Here is a 16056-nt window from a genome sequence, read left to right on the forward strand (position 1 = left end):
TTTTGGGGAGCGTCTTGACGCGACTGCTCGCTCCCTGAACGACTCCTTCGTCTACTTCCCGGCGTAACCGCTCGTGCGAACGACTACTTCGTCTACTTCCCGGCGTAACCGCTCGTGCGAACGACTACTTCGTCTACTTCCCGGCGTAACCGTTCGTGGGACTGCACTGCGAACATCTTCCTGCATCGACATAGTTCGGCTACTTCGAGTAAAACCAGTCGAATAGCATGTCTATTCCAGCTGGTAACGGCGCAACCGGTGCCTCCGGCACTGGTCCCGCCTTGGGGTACTTACTAAACTTACTCTGGTTTAATTCTTTGTTCATGCTTATTAGTGAGAATAACATGAACACATGCACATATCTTGTACACACATTATCACTCATCTATATCATAAAATTGATATTAATATTTGGAATTAAAATATACCGAAGATTGCCTAGATATCTAACAAATATATCCAAAATCTCCGAATTTTTCACACATGACATGATCTGGCGTTGCAGAAAAGGGAATGGATCTCTCTTCTCTCTTGGAAAAGCAAAGGAGTGGTGCCCAATTTTCGCTGGATGAAGGCAACAGCAGCTGGGAATATGAGGTGGTGATTGGGAATGAACACCAGGCCACACCAAGTCACCAACACCGGCACCGGCCATGCTAAAGCCTTATTGTCTTTTTATGCCGCCAAAGTCATAACCACGTCATCCAGCATAGGACACGTCAATTCAAGCAGTTTGAGGCAGCCCCGGAAAATTTGAGAACGATGTGCAGGACAAAAGCCACGTCACATAAAGTACTCTACTATATTTTTTTATAAAAAAGTGCTCATGTATTTGAGAGCATCTTCCATTGCCAGCTCCTTCGATCGTGGGTGCAAGGGACATTTTTGTATCCAGTGAGTCACCAGGACCCACCTGGAATACGGCCTCCTTTGGAAGGTAGGAATTTTATTTACGGCCAGGAATTTTATGAGAATCCATCCAAAAATTGTAAAATTCTTGCAAAATCTCACCACTGCTTATTCTGCCTCCTCATCAGGTGACTTAGATATTGCATTCCCGTAAGTCACTTGTAACACTAGACACAAAAACAAGATACAAAAACAAAACAAAACAAAACAAAAATAAACAAAACCAAAAACAAAACAAGACACACAGATCAATCTTGGACGGGATCCAACAGTTCATGTTGGGTGACCTACACAAATACAAGATCTAAATCATCTTAAAAGGAGTAAATCTCTATTATATTGGTCAATGAACTTTTTTCTGGTTCTACAAAGGTTGCTTTGCTTTCTTGTGAAATTCTTGCGAATTAAAATATATATGATCTCCTGTGTTGCAAATGGTCTCCAAGTCTTGACAATGGCTGCCACAGCTTTCGCAGGGTGTCAGTTTGCTCCGTGGAGCAATCAGCCAATCACCAATGCCGGTATCGTGTACGAGTCTAACTCGTAGCTCACGCTAGCTTCCGAGCGAGTGATCCATCCAGCTCAAGCACCATGGATAGGCTGGCAGCATGATGATGATGGTATTGCTAATCTTTTTTTATATATATACTCAGCGATGCTAATCTTTGGCCCCTCCAGTGCAGTGAAAAGAAGCCGGCATGCTACTACCAGTTAATAGTTCATTGACGTGTAAACTTGTCCTGCGTTCTCGTCTAGATCCACGAGACCTCAAATTGCATATATTACAGCTTTTAAACTTTACCCGCCAAAAAGCAGCTCTTAAACTTGCTACATATTTTGCTATGTTTTCTTTTTTTTAAAAAAAATAGAACCTGTGTTTGTTCCTTGACTGCCTTGTTGGTTTAGAGAAGGTTACAGTACTATCTTACCCCTTTTGGTCGTCTTCCTTTCTTTTCTTTGAGTGCATTGTGTGACTTGGGGCTTGTGATGATCACCACAGAAAAGGCCTAAGCTGGTTTGTAGCAGTAAGCAGTGCTTGAAGACGATACTGTATTTTTCCCCCGCTTGCCAGATCAGACATGCTAGCTGATCCCGGCTGCAGATCAGGCATGCATGCTAACAACTGGGTCCCCCAAACAGGCATCTAGGTTCTAGGGAGGAGAAAGGGGGCAAAGAGGGAAGCTTTCTGATGAAATCTTGTGCACTTGCAGGCAAGTGGTCAAGTTGGCCGAGGGAACAGCCACCTTTTACCAGGATGATGAAATGGAAATCACAAAGCAAATGAAAGAGGCTGGTTTCCAGAGTGGATCTAGTGGGCCAACACTCTCCAGTGTGGGTCCCTGAAAATGGCATGGCGGCTTGAGCTTACTACCTGCTTAACAACATAGCACATGCAAATGCAAGGATATTCAGAGGACACACTGGACTGAACATAGTCTTTCTACTTGACTGCATTTGCAGAGGAATAAACAAAAGCAGTTGGAATGCGCTGTTTGCTCTACTTGTTTGTTTATTTTCCATTTTCATAGTCCTGGAGTACTCTCTTTTCTGACAGAATGATTGATAGATCATATGTTGGATTAGCAGGCACAGACAGATCAGGCAGAAACGATCTTCTTCTCCTTCTGAAAGAACGGTGGTGGCCTCTCGTGGTTGAGCTGTCCCTGCGCATGGCGATAACGTCATCTGGGCCCCACCACGCCAATTAGGTACACAAGATCTTCCCTAATTTTCCTCTGTCTCACCGTCTGACACCAAATTAGGTGCCCGAGATTAAGAGATGGCAGCTATATTATAATGCCGGTCGCCAAAACCAAAAGGTAGGTTGCCATGGTGACCCTGTGCCATATGCTGGGCAGCAGAATCGAGCTGGCTCCCATGTCACTAGCTCCCAACAACAGCAGCAGAAGCAGCAACAAAGGAAGGGGTATTGTTGCTTTGGCTTGAAATGTCAGGAAGGAATCAGATCTTAAGCAGCACTCACCATCATGGTTGACAGGCTGAGTGAGATCAAATGCTAGAGCTAGATGGCAACAGGTTCAGCAACTTCAGTGCACTTGTTAGTGAAGTGATCATGAGTTAAGTGTGCAGGTCTGCTAATTAAGCTAAGCTAGGGGCTTACTAACAACCTTTGATGGCAGCTAGCCTCTCCTTCTGTGATGGACTAATAGACATGGACAGGACGGTGGTCATCATACATCACGCATTCATGCATCTAGGCCGGTCAGCAACCACAGTCACATCTCTTCTCATGTTGAAGCTGGTACAGTGTACAGTATGTGACTATGTGAGTGCTACTGATCTGACTGTGCCGAACAGCCAAAGCAAGAAGGAAAGTTAGTGTTGTCAGCTAGTGAGATTTACATTGGGCCGTGTTATTAGCAACATGTCCCCGGTTTCCTCCATGGGCCTGGCACTGGCAGCCCATGGATAATGGGCCATTTGTCACTAATGGCTGAGAAAGGGCTATTGATGATTGATTGCCTCTTTGCCACTGTGCCCCAGTCTCTCTCTTCCTTCCTTGGCTTCATCATGCATGCCTACATTATATATAGAAGACTAGAGTAACCCCTTAAGCTTTGACAAAAGAAGCAAGCAGAGAAAGCCTAAAGCCTCACTTATTTAGCATCCAGCAGTACCTTCTTTCTTCAGTGCTCAAAGCTCTCCCACTCTACTCTCCATTGTATTGCATTTCTTCCCTTGGTTGCATTCTTCTCAGCTAGCTGGCTGCTCAGAACACAACTACACAAAGGCTACCCTTCTCATTCATCAGCTGCATAGTACTAGCAGTATACACATGGGGTTCCAAGAGGTGAAGAAGCTGCTGCATAATCAGCATCGCCGCCATGGCACGCGTGTGGAAGTGGCGGAAGACCGCAGCCAGGACGGCACCAAGGTCTGGGTCCTGGGTCTGTCCGGGATCGGCGGGATCGCCCTGCCGCTGCAGCAGCTCAAGCCCGTCAAGACCGGCCGCCGGCGGCACGACGCCAGCGAGGAGGAGCGCGACGCCGGCGGGGAAGACGAAGAGGGAGAGGAAGAGCCCGTGACTCCGAGGGGGGAAGGGTGGAGGATACCGGCGGAGGCGACGACGTGCCCGCCGGCGCCCAAGAAGCCCAGGACGGCGGTGTCGATCATCAGGAGCGGCGCCGGCCGCCGGTGCAACTGCGACGACGGGGAGGTGCTCGACGAGTTCTTCCGCGTGCCCGCGGATTTGGAGGCCGTCTTTGTCAGCCGAGCTGCCAAGGCGAATTAGCAACCTGCGCCGGCCTCGCGCGCGCGTCAGTGTAATGCTTGAGTTCAAGCAGTGATCGAGGGCTCCAGCAAGAGTGATGCAACGCATCTGCTGGTGACTTATTGGTGCATGGGTGCCTGAGTGAGAGTGATAGAGTGAGTGCAGCTGTACAAAGTCTCTTGTGGCACATGTTAATGTGAGTCTTCATTTTGTGAAATTTTGTTGCATGGAATGGCATTCCTTCTGAAATTTGCTATCTTTTTTGTGCGAAATTTTGTTGGATGGAATGGTATCTTTTTTGTGAAACTCTTCTCTTCCACTTCCATTTTCTCGAAAAAGGGAAATTTTATTAATATCAACTAGTCTCTTCCACTCCCATTTTTTTCGAAAAGGGAAATTTTATTAATATCAAGTAGTGTTACATCGAGGTGGTACAACAATGCTTGAATGAATTCCCAGCCTCTGCTAAAAAAGCACACAGCCTATCAATGAAGAGAAGAAACATGCACTCTAATGACTATCAATCAGTAGACTAGATTGTCACCCATGTGCCTGGATAAAAAAAATCCTTGACCATTTGTGCCAATCGCTGAGAGACCACTTCCATTTAGAGGGAATAAGGGAGTGTAATTTCCTTATGTTCAGTGGAAAATAGTGAAGAACACAATGCATGATTTATTAGAGAGTAATAGGCCGCTTCAAAGAGTACTTGAACTAGCTAAATTTCTACGAATATTCTAACAGAGATAGACTCAGGTATTTTCTGATGACATTTTCTACAAAAAAAATGCAACATTTTTTGAACAATGTATGTGGGCGTGCGATATAATTGTATAGTACTTCCATAGTTTAATTGTCAATGGCAAGCTCTGTCCCGCCAAAATTTGAATTCCTAACAAAAAAATCTGGTTGAATCCCCGGAAACATGCGAATCACTTTAGAGTTTGATATACTCATACTCAGTAGTTGCTCTACTAAAGCTGTTTGCTTTCTCGAGCTTCGAGCTATGAGAAGAAAAAAAAGGACTGTTAAGTGAGGATCCCAATCTGAAGTACTCAATAGTCTAAACAAGACCTTTGGCAAGTTGCTACTCTTTGTGCTGTGCATTTCACACAGAGTTATCCACTCGTACGTGCACTAAAACATTTAACAACTAATGTCATAATAACTCTTTGTGCCTTCATTATTCCTACTCCCAAAATGAACTAAAGGAGCAAAAACTTTTCTTTATACCCAATAAATGAAATCTTTATAGACTCCAGGCAGACTAAGACAGCAATCCAATATAGTGTCGATGATTACTTATGTATTCTTCCCACAAAATGCAATTTTTATGACGGTTTTCCTTGCTGCTACCACGAGTCATCATATGTAAAGCATCACCCAAAACTTGATCATTCTCTTGTGGTGAACATGTTTCTTTTTAATTTGTCACCACCCTTGAAGAAGAAGAAGAAGATCAGCACACCCTCATGTAACCTAATGTCAGTAGGCCGGCCGGTATATAATCGAATGTTCTAGCCCTTTAAATATTCAAGTTCAGATACTGCAGCTGGCTGTATGCATCACAGTTTGATCTGACGAACTAGGCAGATAAGTTGGCGATATAGAATTCGGATACTAGTGTAACGGCTCCACTAGGGCTGGGTAGTCTACTTTTCCTCCCTTGGATCCCTCCATGTCTGGGCCCCTACATTGCCCAGCAAAGCCACCGGCCTAGTAAAGAAGGCATCCCGCTAAGCCTGGTTTGACCTGCACGGTCAAGTATTTTTTCCAGTGAAAAAGGCACTGTCAACTTTACAACCCTATATATCTTTACTACCTAGGCACTGTGTGAGTGTAAAGATCATTTGCTAATTGAATGGGTATTTTTTTTCTCTGTATACTGTATTAGTCAAAGGCTTGCATGCATTTCTGCGGAGCGAAAATGATTTCACAGGCCCTGTTCGCTGTGCTGGTGCTGGAGGTTGCTGCTAGAGTGGTGTGAGAGAAAAACATTGCTGGCTGGCTGGTGGCTAGATGCTGCTGCTGGAGTGGTGTGAGAGAAAAACACTATTGGCTGGTGCTGGAGCAGAACAGCAGAACAAGGTCACAGAAAATAAAATCATCCTGATCTGTGAGCTGACAGTAAATTGTAGGATCTTGGATCTACCTAAACCAAGTATTGTCGTCGTTGCAAACCGAATAGAAATAGAAAATAGATGAGTTGTGATGAGTCCAGATGAAAAGTGGTGCTTAAAATGGCTGAAGTAGCATAAAACAGTTAGGGATTTTAATGCTAGGTTGATATCTTAACCATGAAATAAAGCTAAGGTTATTAATTAGTTGATCCATTTGCGTTATTATTATGGCCTTCGGTTGGGTACAGTCCAAATGATGAAAGCTCCAGTTAAGGGTACGTGATGAACATGATTAGAGGGACTAGTTCCACTCAACTATGTCTGCCATTATAGGGCCGTCGTACATGCATGTATGCATATAATCAATTGACTCATGGTGTCTACTTTTTCTCCCCCTTTAACTACTAGGAACACCAGGAGAAGTACAATTATTCAGTGTGGTGCATGTACCTCGATGTAGTAACAGGAAATCTTGTCGTGATCCTTCTACTAAGATATATGGTGATCCAATTATTGCATTGGATTGGATGCGATAAATGAAAGAGAGCGAGACAAGGACAAGGAGCTAGAGATGTGTGTTAGGGCTCAACTCCAAGACCAACACCACCGGACCAAAATGTTATCATGTATCGGTAGCCGTGCTAATCTTCAGTTAGACTGGTGTTAGTAAGTGATAAGGACGAAAACTAAATCCAAGCTCTTTGTTGAAATACATGCACGAGGGCGGACTTGGCCCAAATGCGGCGCGCATTAGAAAATTCAAGCTCAACCCCCATTATATGCATGAATGAAAAATATGTACTAATAATTAACAATTAATCACTGCACCGCAAGCTGTTGTCTACTTCTTTCTGTACCATCCATAAATTAATTAACTTTGATTATATATAATCCTTTTAGCTTTTATAATGATTGAACACAAAAAAAGGAAATTATAATGCTTAACTAAGTTCATTTGCAATGTAATCAGTAATCATCCAGTCACCTACCTTTCCCTCCACATTATGTCTAGCTAGGAGCTAGAGACGAGAGCAATCATCACAAAACCAATTCAAAAGCCTACAGTAGTCGACCTATTCTTTCCAGCTGTGCAGTGCAATGCAAGAGAATGTGACACGTCTTGGGATCAGTAGGTAGGTCAATGTTCACCACTCACCCATGCCTTACCATTTGTGCAACAACACCTGATATATCACGCAGGAGCCCTGTCCGTGACACTTTCATGGTTTTGGCAAAGGGTCTAGGCAATGATTCTGCCAATGCCATGACATGGGCATGTGCCGAAACACACGGCAGCAACGTGTGGACGACACATGAACAGTGCCATGACAGACAAGTCGGTGGACGGGCACGTACATGTGAAGCACACATGATGCACCTCATTAATCTGTCACATTCTAGCTTTGAATGGATCCTTTTCATCTATGCAAAATGTATGCAAAGATGATAGCCTGATAGGTATGGTAAAGTGCTGCTCTGTTCATGCAGAATCATGTGACTGGTGACATCATGCAGAGTCATGTATGCAGTTAGATGCAAAGATTATAAAGTGAAAAGGTTCCTGTAGGAATGAACAAGTTCTGAAGTTCACCCGTCATGTTTGAGCATCATATGTATGTTCCAGGGGTGCTGATGTTATGTTACACAAGCACAGCTAGTTCTTCAGTTCTTCTATCCCATAAAAGGGCACAGTGGTTTTACACCAGTAAGGTTGTGCCGCAGGCATGACAGATCAGAGTACTGTTTCCTTTAGTTGTGCCAGTTAATCATATGTCCTGGATCCCATAAAAAAAATCATATATCCTGAGCTCCTAAATGGACCAAGAATGTTGTGGTTTATATCACAATAGTCACAAATGTCATCCAGGAGCTCTGGGTTTGCAGACATCAGTAGGAACTTAGGTAAACTGCGCATTGCAAACTTAGCTCCAAGAACAAAGTCACCCCACAAGTTCACGTTGAAAGAACCCGAATAGCTCCACATGATAAAATAAAGACACAACAGATGATATGGGGAATAAGAGTTGGTTAGTATGTTGGTCATTTAAACATTCATAGCTACAACATGATGCCAAACATTCACCAGAGGCTAGCTGGACAAAAGGAAAAAAAAGTCATGCATAGCTTGATTAGCCATTACTCCATTTCAGGGTCACCATGTTTTCTGAGAGCAGAGGACAAGCCACAGCATTTTGCAGTCTAAATAAGAGATGATCAGGGGACCTGCTGCAAGGTCAGAAGAAACAGAGGATGATCTCGTATGCCTATCAGGATTCTATGTTGTAGATCCCTCTTGATACAAAAAATAAAATTTCTCTATCATATACTCAAGTCAGCGCCTTAGAGATGAAAGGTGCATCCCTTCAAGGGAAGAACAAGAAACTGGAAAGTTGTTCATTGCTGAGCTTAGGCATTCAGTAAGTCCATCTATTTGACGCTTCATCATGTACAACTCTTCAGCCCGATACTTGGACGACCACTCTTCTACTATCCTGAAACAGCAGAACATAAATAACAGTGACATCAAAAGAAAAGTACATAAACATGGCACACCACCTTAACAGACTTAATGGTGGGATCGCAGAGACAGTTTTCAATACAGCTAAAGGAAATAATAATGAGGTATAATTGTCAGAATCTGGCAAACTGAGCTTTACATGCAACAGATGTTATAGATCTGCAATAATTTCTGATTTAAGAATCTGACAAAAGAATGGAACCCCTCAGATATCAGTTTTAAATACAATTGACCAAATATAGCCTTCAAACATCATTAGACGATGTGAACATAAACGTCAGACAAAATGCTAGTCTCCATTTTTAAATATGTGACGTTTAGGACATGCTAATTAGTTCATTTTTAAGTAAATAGTCTGTCATAAATGTCATATATTTAAAAAGGGAGGGAGTATTAATTATGAATGAAAACCAAATGCCTGGTCCCCACAAAATGATAGTGGTAAATGATTAAACAGTGCAAACAGAACTAATGCACCCAACAAAATCTGACAGGTTTAAGCCGAAGTGCGCAAATTATTACGTATGTTTTTTTTCAACTACAAGAATTAGACATCTATGTAAAAACAGTATGGAACTAAAGAATTTGAGCAAGGCTGCTTTTCACTGCAACACTAGAATAAGATTAAATCTTCCAGTAACTATGGCATAACATGCACATTACATTCTTCTAATAATGGAAAAACAAGGTGTTCAAAAGTATTGTAAACAATTACATAGTTAGATAGCAAACATCCTATCAAGTGTGCTACATCATACCTTATGTCCGCTTCTGAAGCATTGCTATAATCCGAATACAAGAGTTTAACACTAGGCTGCAGATCTGCTGTTCCATGTGAACCATAGATATCATTTTCGTAGCAGCAACCAGAAGCTAACCATGCTTTTGAACTAAGAAGAACTAGTTGCAGGATGGGCCTTTTGGTTTTCAAATCTCTGACTAATGTGCGAAAAGATATTTCATCTTCTGCAACTTCAAGCAACAGATTGACAAAAACTCTTTCCAATGTATGTCCCCTGCACATAAATAATGTATGTCCCTGTATCAGCGGTGAAATTAACGTACTGGCAATAAGCAAGTCGCGAGAGTGGAATATCTCAACAGTGCAAGGAGCATCATAGTTTAACTATTATCCTTCTTACAGTATAATCAGTATTCTGTATGAAGGTTTAACATGTATCTCAAAATTAAGAAACAGTGCAGAAAGTTACCTGAACACATCATGAGGCCCCATAACAGGAAGTTGTGTAGATGTGTAGCACTTGAAGAGTCGTACACGGCCATCGGCCGGGACAAGCGTAGGCTGAGAAGGGTATGACCCAAGAGGTGATGAACATTGACCACAGAGAAGTTCAACCCACTCAAAATCATTCAAAAGGTTAGATGCTTTAACGATGAAGCTACTACCCAGAGAAATAGTTTTTGTTAATTTGTAATCCCTTTTAGTCTCCAACACAGTCTGCTTTTTCTGGTTCACTGAGGATATTTGTGAAGGGTTGCCTTCAACTTTCCCACTGTATTCATTGGCACAACAGCAATTGCATGGATCTACCATCGACAAATCGACCTCTTTGTTAGATTCATCCATGTTCTCAACGCAACAGTCATTTTTAGACTTCATAAAGTTCAGATCAATATCAATTTCCATCTGACAAGTGCCAGATTGATCAGTCTGAAGAGTGTCTCCATTTGTATCACTACTACTAACACTAGGTCCCTCGTCGAAAATTAATGGAGGTTGTGCATGAGCAGCAGTGATATTTGCTTGCTCTTCTGAATTCTTCAATTTTATCTTCCCAGTGGTATGATCTTTTCCTGCACTAATATCAGATGTAGCTTCTTTTACATCAACAAAATCACTACTAAGCGCCGAACAAGCTACCTGAGCCACTAAATCTGCCTCAAGAGAGTCTGTTTCTATAGTAATGGCAGTTGTATCCAGTAGACTTGTTCCCTCTAAACGACCATATGCGTTAATAAACTGAGCTACAAGCTTCTCGCCTGCACCACCAAACGAGGTGCAACATCCACCGAACCAATTGTCAGCCACCTCTTCCCAGTTCACAGATGGCATTTCCATGATTTTCCTGGGAGGAATAGGGTATCTAGATTGTTAAAACTAACCACCAAGACAATTTCAAATCAGACTTCTGCACAATAAGAAATTATTTTACCTAAGTCCTCAAGCATAGTTATTAAAAAATATTAATAGGAAATCATGAGCAAAAGATAACCAATATACAGTAGCTCCTAAGTAGCCAAAAATTATAAAAACAAAAAATTACTACTTGCAGTAAGAATTTATCGATATGGCTTTGTCAAGTTGTCAACACTTCTTTGAACATTTTGATTCATTGCAACTTTGAGAACCTCTGCACTCAAGCTGGATTCCATCATCTCATAAACAGTAGGATCTCTCCAACTTAAAATCCAGGAAAAAATACTATAGCACAGGCAATCTTAAGAGTAAACATGTGAACAACATAGGTTTCACAGAAGCTGTGAAGAAGTGAGAAGTTGTTTAATGTCACAATAAACAAAAAACAGCTAGTCCACTTTAAGCAAGATACACTTAGGTGAAAAACGACCAAACAGTACCATTCAGTTTTTTTTTTTTGAAACTGTACACAGTGAGGGAGGCCCTCGCTGTGAAAAAACTCTATTAAACTAAAAACACAGAGAAGGAATACTTACAGACATAGTTCATAGCCCATCTAAGCTAAAAAGCGAGAAGAGAAAAAATTGTACAGCAGAGGAACTATCATTCAGCTTTTGCTAATGACTGATGCAATAGACGTGCAGATTAATTTTACATAGCACATTAAAAATGCCATGGTCTACTGGGGCGAAGTGTGAACCCCCATCTGAGCCGGCAATATGATTAAACCAGGTCAAGTTTCTACAGATCTTTCACTGGATATACATGCTAGGCATAAACTGACTAGAGGTCACAAGTTGCAGATGTTCCATACCTCAGTGGCTGTTTTGTCAACCTTGCTGAGCAATTCTTGCAATACAAATGAACGTCTCCAGTAGAAAGAGTCTTCATATCTATTTATCCATGAAAATGAGTAATAAAAACGGATTTCCAGTATCTGAAAATCAGAGATAAAAACGAGCATGGTTTCTGAACAGTGAACATCCGGCCAAGCCTAATCTGACAAGCGGGGACAGCCGAGTGTATGACTCACCATCGCGCACCGCGAGCGGCGCGGGAGGCTCCGCGCCGTGCGGCGGCGGGAACGCGGCGGCGACGACGGGGTGGTCGACGGGGAGGACGAGCGCGAGGCGGACCTCGACGTGGTCCCCCGCGGTGCGGCACTCGACGGGGGCGGCGGGGTCGACGAGCACCCTGGGGACGGGGACCCTGAGGGCGACGAGGTGGTCCTCCCCGGCGAGCGAGAAGGAGAGGATAAGGAGGGAGTCCTCGAGGCGGAGGTCGGTGCAGAGGCCACCGAAGGGGATGGCGGCCGGGAGCGCGGGGCGGGGGAAGACGTAGAGGCGGAGGACCGGGAGGTGGGCCAGCGCCTCCCACGTGTACCGCCACTGCCGCCGGCGCGCGTGGTTGCCGCCGGGAGCGGAGGCGGCGGCGGCGGCCATGGCGTTGCCGTTGGCTCTTGCGAGTTGCGGGCCCAAGAGCCTCCGAGGTTTATGTGGGGCCCAGCCCAACCCAAGTAGATCTTGGACGGTATATTCAGATGTGTGATTAGTTAGTTCTAGAGTTAATTGGAACAATACTATTACAACTAAGAGTTGAAAAAACACTACTACAACTTTTAATATTGGAGATATGCCACGCTACTACAACTCTTGGTTCTACTTTTTTCTCTAAAAAAACTAGTTTTACTCTTTCTACCGGGCATCCCCAAATGCAACCCCAACATTATGAAAAAAAATGCAACGGTTCATGTCAGCTATCAAAGCGTGGCACGACCGTCATTTTTACCGTCATTTTTTCCGCGACCGTGCCTTAGCAACTTTTCAGCGGAAGGCATTTTAAAAACTATCTGCATGTCAGTAACCAACACTTGGATTTCTGAAGTTCATGGTCACCAGGATCTCAAATCTTTCCTTTTTTTTCTTTATCCTTCACTTTCTTACAGTGAAGCAGTGGATCATTGATGATCTGATAAAAATTAAAGAAACTTATCTCGCAATTGCAGCATTTTGCATTTCTGAAGTTTGAACCGTATGTGTTCATGGGCTGAATTTTGGAGTTTGTTGCACTTGGATATCATCAGACAGTAGGATTCATCAACGTGTCAGGCAATTCCTGAAGATATCCACTGATGCGGTCGACTGAACCAAATTGGTCCAACCAAGCAGCACCTAATGGTCTGAACGGCAAGCAGTTTTGGGGTCTGTTAGACTTGGAAATCATCAGACAGTATACTTGGACAACCTTTTTTAATCTTTCTTTTGCCTTATCATCATTTCAGTCACATACAACAGCAGTGCTGCTTTTGGGTTTTAGAGGTTTGAACCGTTTCTGATGCGTTGCAGGCAGGCACGGAAGGAATGGAATGAATTAAGTGAAGCCTGAAGATGATGATTTAGAGTCTTCACCGGCAGCAACTTTGGTGTCTGTCAGTGTTGGACACCATCAGACAACTCCTGAAGATTTCCAACATATGTCGTCAAACACCATTGCAGCGCCAAATCAGGAGAAGAAACACATTGTGCACAATATTTGTTGAAATATAAGTGAATTGACCACCTCTCCACATCAACTTAAGCTTTTGGGTTGAACTGGTCGGTGCATGCAACTCAATATGGTATCAAAGCCAGAGGTCTCGAGTTCGAATCCTAATTAGCACAATTAAATAAAAATAATTGTTGCTCGCTCCTATTCCACGTCTGAGGTCTGAGGAAGCCTCCACGTGAGGGGGAGTGTTGGAATATAAGTGAATTGTCTATTTCTCCACATCAGCTTAAGCTTTTGAATTTGGGTTGGAATATGGGCGGATCTCGAAATTATTCTTCTATCTCACTACCTACATAGCGGAGTGTTGGAATATAAGTGAATTGCCCACCTCTCCACATCAGCTTAAGTTTTTGAATTTGGGTTGGAATATGGGCGGATCCCGAAATTATTCTTCTATCTCACTACCTACATAGCGAATGATTCAAGCAAAAGTAAGTACTGGATCATTCTTGAAAGGCAAAATAGGCATCCTGGTCCCTCAACTTTCCACCAAGGGTCAAGTTGGTCCCTGTAACACCCTGAAAAATTCGCCAAGTTAAATCACAACGCTAAAAATAATTTGCATCGTTGAGCTCAGATTTTTTGAAACCGTTTTCCGCCCGATCTCCCGAAAAACCGGTCCCGACACCCGAATCCAACAGCTGTCCCGTCTCCCTGTTCGCCCTCGTCCCGCGCGTCACGCCCGGCCGGCGCGTGCGCGTCCGGCCGCGGTCGCTGCCGCGAATCTCTCCCTCTTTTTCTCTCTCTCTCTTTCTCTTTTTCTTTTTCTCCATTTCCTTTTTCCTTTTCTTTTTCTTTTTCTTTTTTCCCTCCTTCCTTCTCTATCCCTCCTCCCTCTCCTCCCTGCCGCGCGCACCCGAGTGCCGCTCGGCCCACGCACGCCCAGCTCCCGGCTCCCGGCCCTCACCCCTGCCTGCGCCACTACCGCTGGCCTCCTCGACGCGCGCGGGCACCCCCGCTCCCGGCCGTCCCCACGCGCGGCTGCTGCCCACGCGCGCGTCCCTGGCCGCGCGTGCACCACGCGGCCGCACCGCCCGGCCACTGCCTTCCCCACTCGCGCGGCCGCCAACTGCTCACCCCGTCCCCACCTCTGCGCGCACCCGTGCACCCTCGCTCGCCTCGACGCTCGCGCTCGCCGCGAACAGGGCCGCGCACAGCGCCCCGTCATCGCCGCCGGCCGCATGCGCGCGCACTGCTCCCACGTGGACCACGCGCCCCCGCTCGCCGCACCTTCCGCCGTCAGCACAGTGCCGCCTGCCCCGCTCACGCCTGCCCGAGCCATCCCATCACCCTGAGCCGGCCTCGCCGCTCGCGCGCCGTTCCACGACGCGCGCAACGGGCCAGGCACCATTAAAGGCGCCCCGCCGAGCTCACCGGCCGGCCGCCGCCGCGTTCCACCCCTCCACCGCCTTCAGCGCCTATAAAAGGGCCCCAACGCCGCCCACTACCACCACAACTCGCACCGCCGCCACACAGCTCTCTTCGAACTGTCCAGCGCCACCGCCGCCACCATGGCCGCCGAAGCTCCGCCCGCCGCCGTGGGGAGCTGTCCACAGGCCGCCATCGCCCAAGGTGAGCGAAGGAATCGGATCCCTAGGGCTCCCTCGTGCTTTTCCCCCCAGCTCCGGGCTACCGTCGAGCCTTGCAGCGCCGCCTCCACAGTCGCCACCGCCCGCCGCCCGCCGCCGTGGCCAAGGTTCCACGGACCACCCCCGCTCGAGCTGCGGCCGGGAATCGACTTCCCGTGGCGCCCTCTCCCTTTTCCCCCACTCCCCGGACCGCCACCGAACCCCAGGGCCGCCGGCCCAGGCCGCCGGCCCCGCCCTCTCCCCCTCCCCTGTTTTGGTCGCGAGATAGAGGAAGGAGAAGGGCAATTTTGCCCGGACCCCCCCTGCACTTTTCCATTTTTAATTAAGAGTCCCTCCACCCTTTGGCCTTTTTGCAAAAGAAGCCCTCCTTTATTATTATATTCACAAATAAACCCTTCCACCATATAAACTTAATACTAAATAAGCCCCTACACCTTTTAGTATGCCCCAGATATTTCTAGAAATTACAACTAAGTCATTTTCTATTTCAAAACTATTTACAAATGAGCCCCTGGATCCTTATTTAACCTTAAACCCCTCTCTGACCTATCATTTTATGCACCAAACAATCTTCGATCGACCTGAAACTTTACCACGCCAATCCTAAAATAGTTTTGGCCATGTCATTAGGGAACCGCCCAAAAATATTACTCCTATCTCCATATCTTAAATGTTTCCGATTCGAGCTCAACGATAAAACCTTTATTTCTTTTTTTGAATTGTGTGCTTGTTCGTATACGTCGTAGATCACGGTGTGAACGAGGGAGAACCCGTCGACGAGCAGTACTGCGAGCAAGTGAACGAGGACCAGTTCCACGATCCCGAACCCGAAGGACAGCACATCGATCAGGATTTCCCAGAAGGCTTTGAAGACGGCAAGTTCAATCCCATCCTTTGATGCATATTTTGTCCCAATTTTATAAACACAACCTATTGGCCTGTTTTCAAAACTGCATGTTGTTTTGCTGCTAAAACCCGGTTGG

At 45.3% G+C, this 16056-nt stretch overlaps 2 protein-coding genes across 3 annotated transcripts; one reads left to right on the forward strand and one right to left on the reverse strand.

Annotated features, from left to right (window-relative positions):
- The first annotated feature begins 225 nt into the window (after positions 1–225).
- Positions 226–4397, forward strand: LOC120654568 (cyclin-dependent protein kinase inhibitor SMR6-like). 2 transcript variants are annotated; one of them, XM_039932137.1, is made up of 3 exons: positions 226–286; positions 506–1529; positions 2121–4397. In XM_039932137.1, exon 3 carries the CDS (start codon positions 3707–3709, stop codon positions 4160–4162), a length of 456 nt encoding a protein of 151 aa, XP_039788071.1. In that variant the 5' UTR covers positions 226–286; positions 506–1529; positions 2121–3706; the 3' UTR covers positions 4163–4397. The 2 variants fall into 2 exon arrangements, with proteins under 2 accessions (XP_039788071.1, XP_039788070.1); XM_039932136.1 differs by having other exon boundaries at positions 506–937; positions 1377–4397.
- A 3870-nt stretch (positions 4398–8267) lies between these two features.
- LOC120654569 lies at positions 8268–12436 on the reverse strand. The gene is made up of 5 exons (XM_039932138.1): positions 11971–12436; positions 11752–11830; positions 9991–10866; positions 9538–9795; positions 8268–8753 (listed from the first exon to the last, which is right to left on the reverse strand). The coding sequence occupies exons 1-5, from the start codon at positions 12377–12379 to the stop codon at positions 8594–8596; spliced, it is 1782 nt and encodes a 593-aa protein (XP_039788072.1). The 5' UTR covers positions 12380–12436; the 3' UTR covers positions 8268–8593.
- Positions 12437–16056: the final 3620 nt, after the last annotated feature.

The sequence above is a fragment of the Panicum virgatum genome, chromosome 1N (genome assembly GCF_016808335.1).
Source record: "Panicum virgatum strain AP13 chromosome 1N, P.virgatum_v5, whole genome shotgun sequence".
NCBI classification, from domain to species: domain Eukaryota; kingdom Viridiplantae; phylum Streptophyta; class Magnoliopsida; order Poales; family Poaceae; genus Panicum; species Panicum virgatum.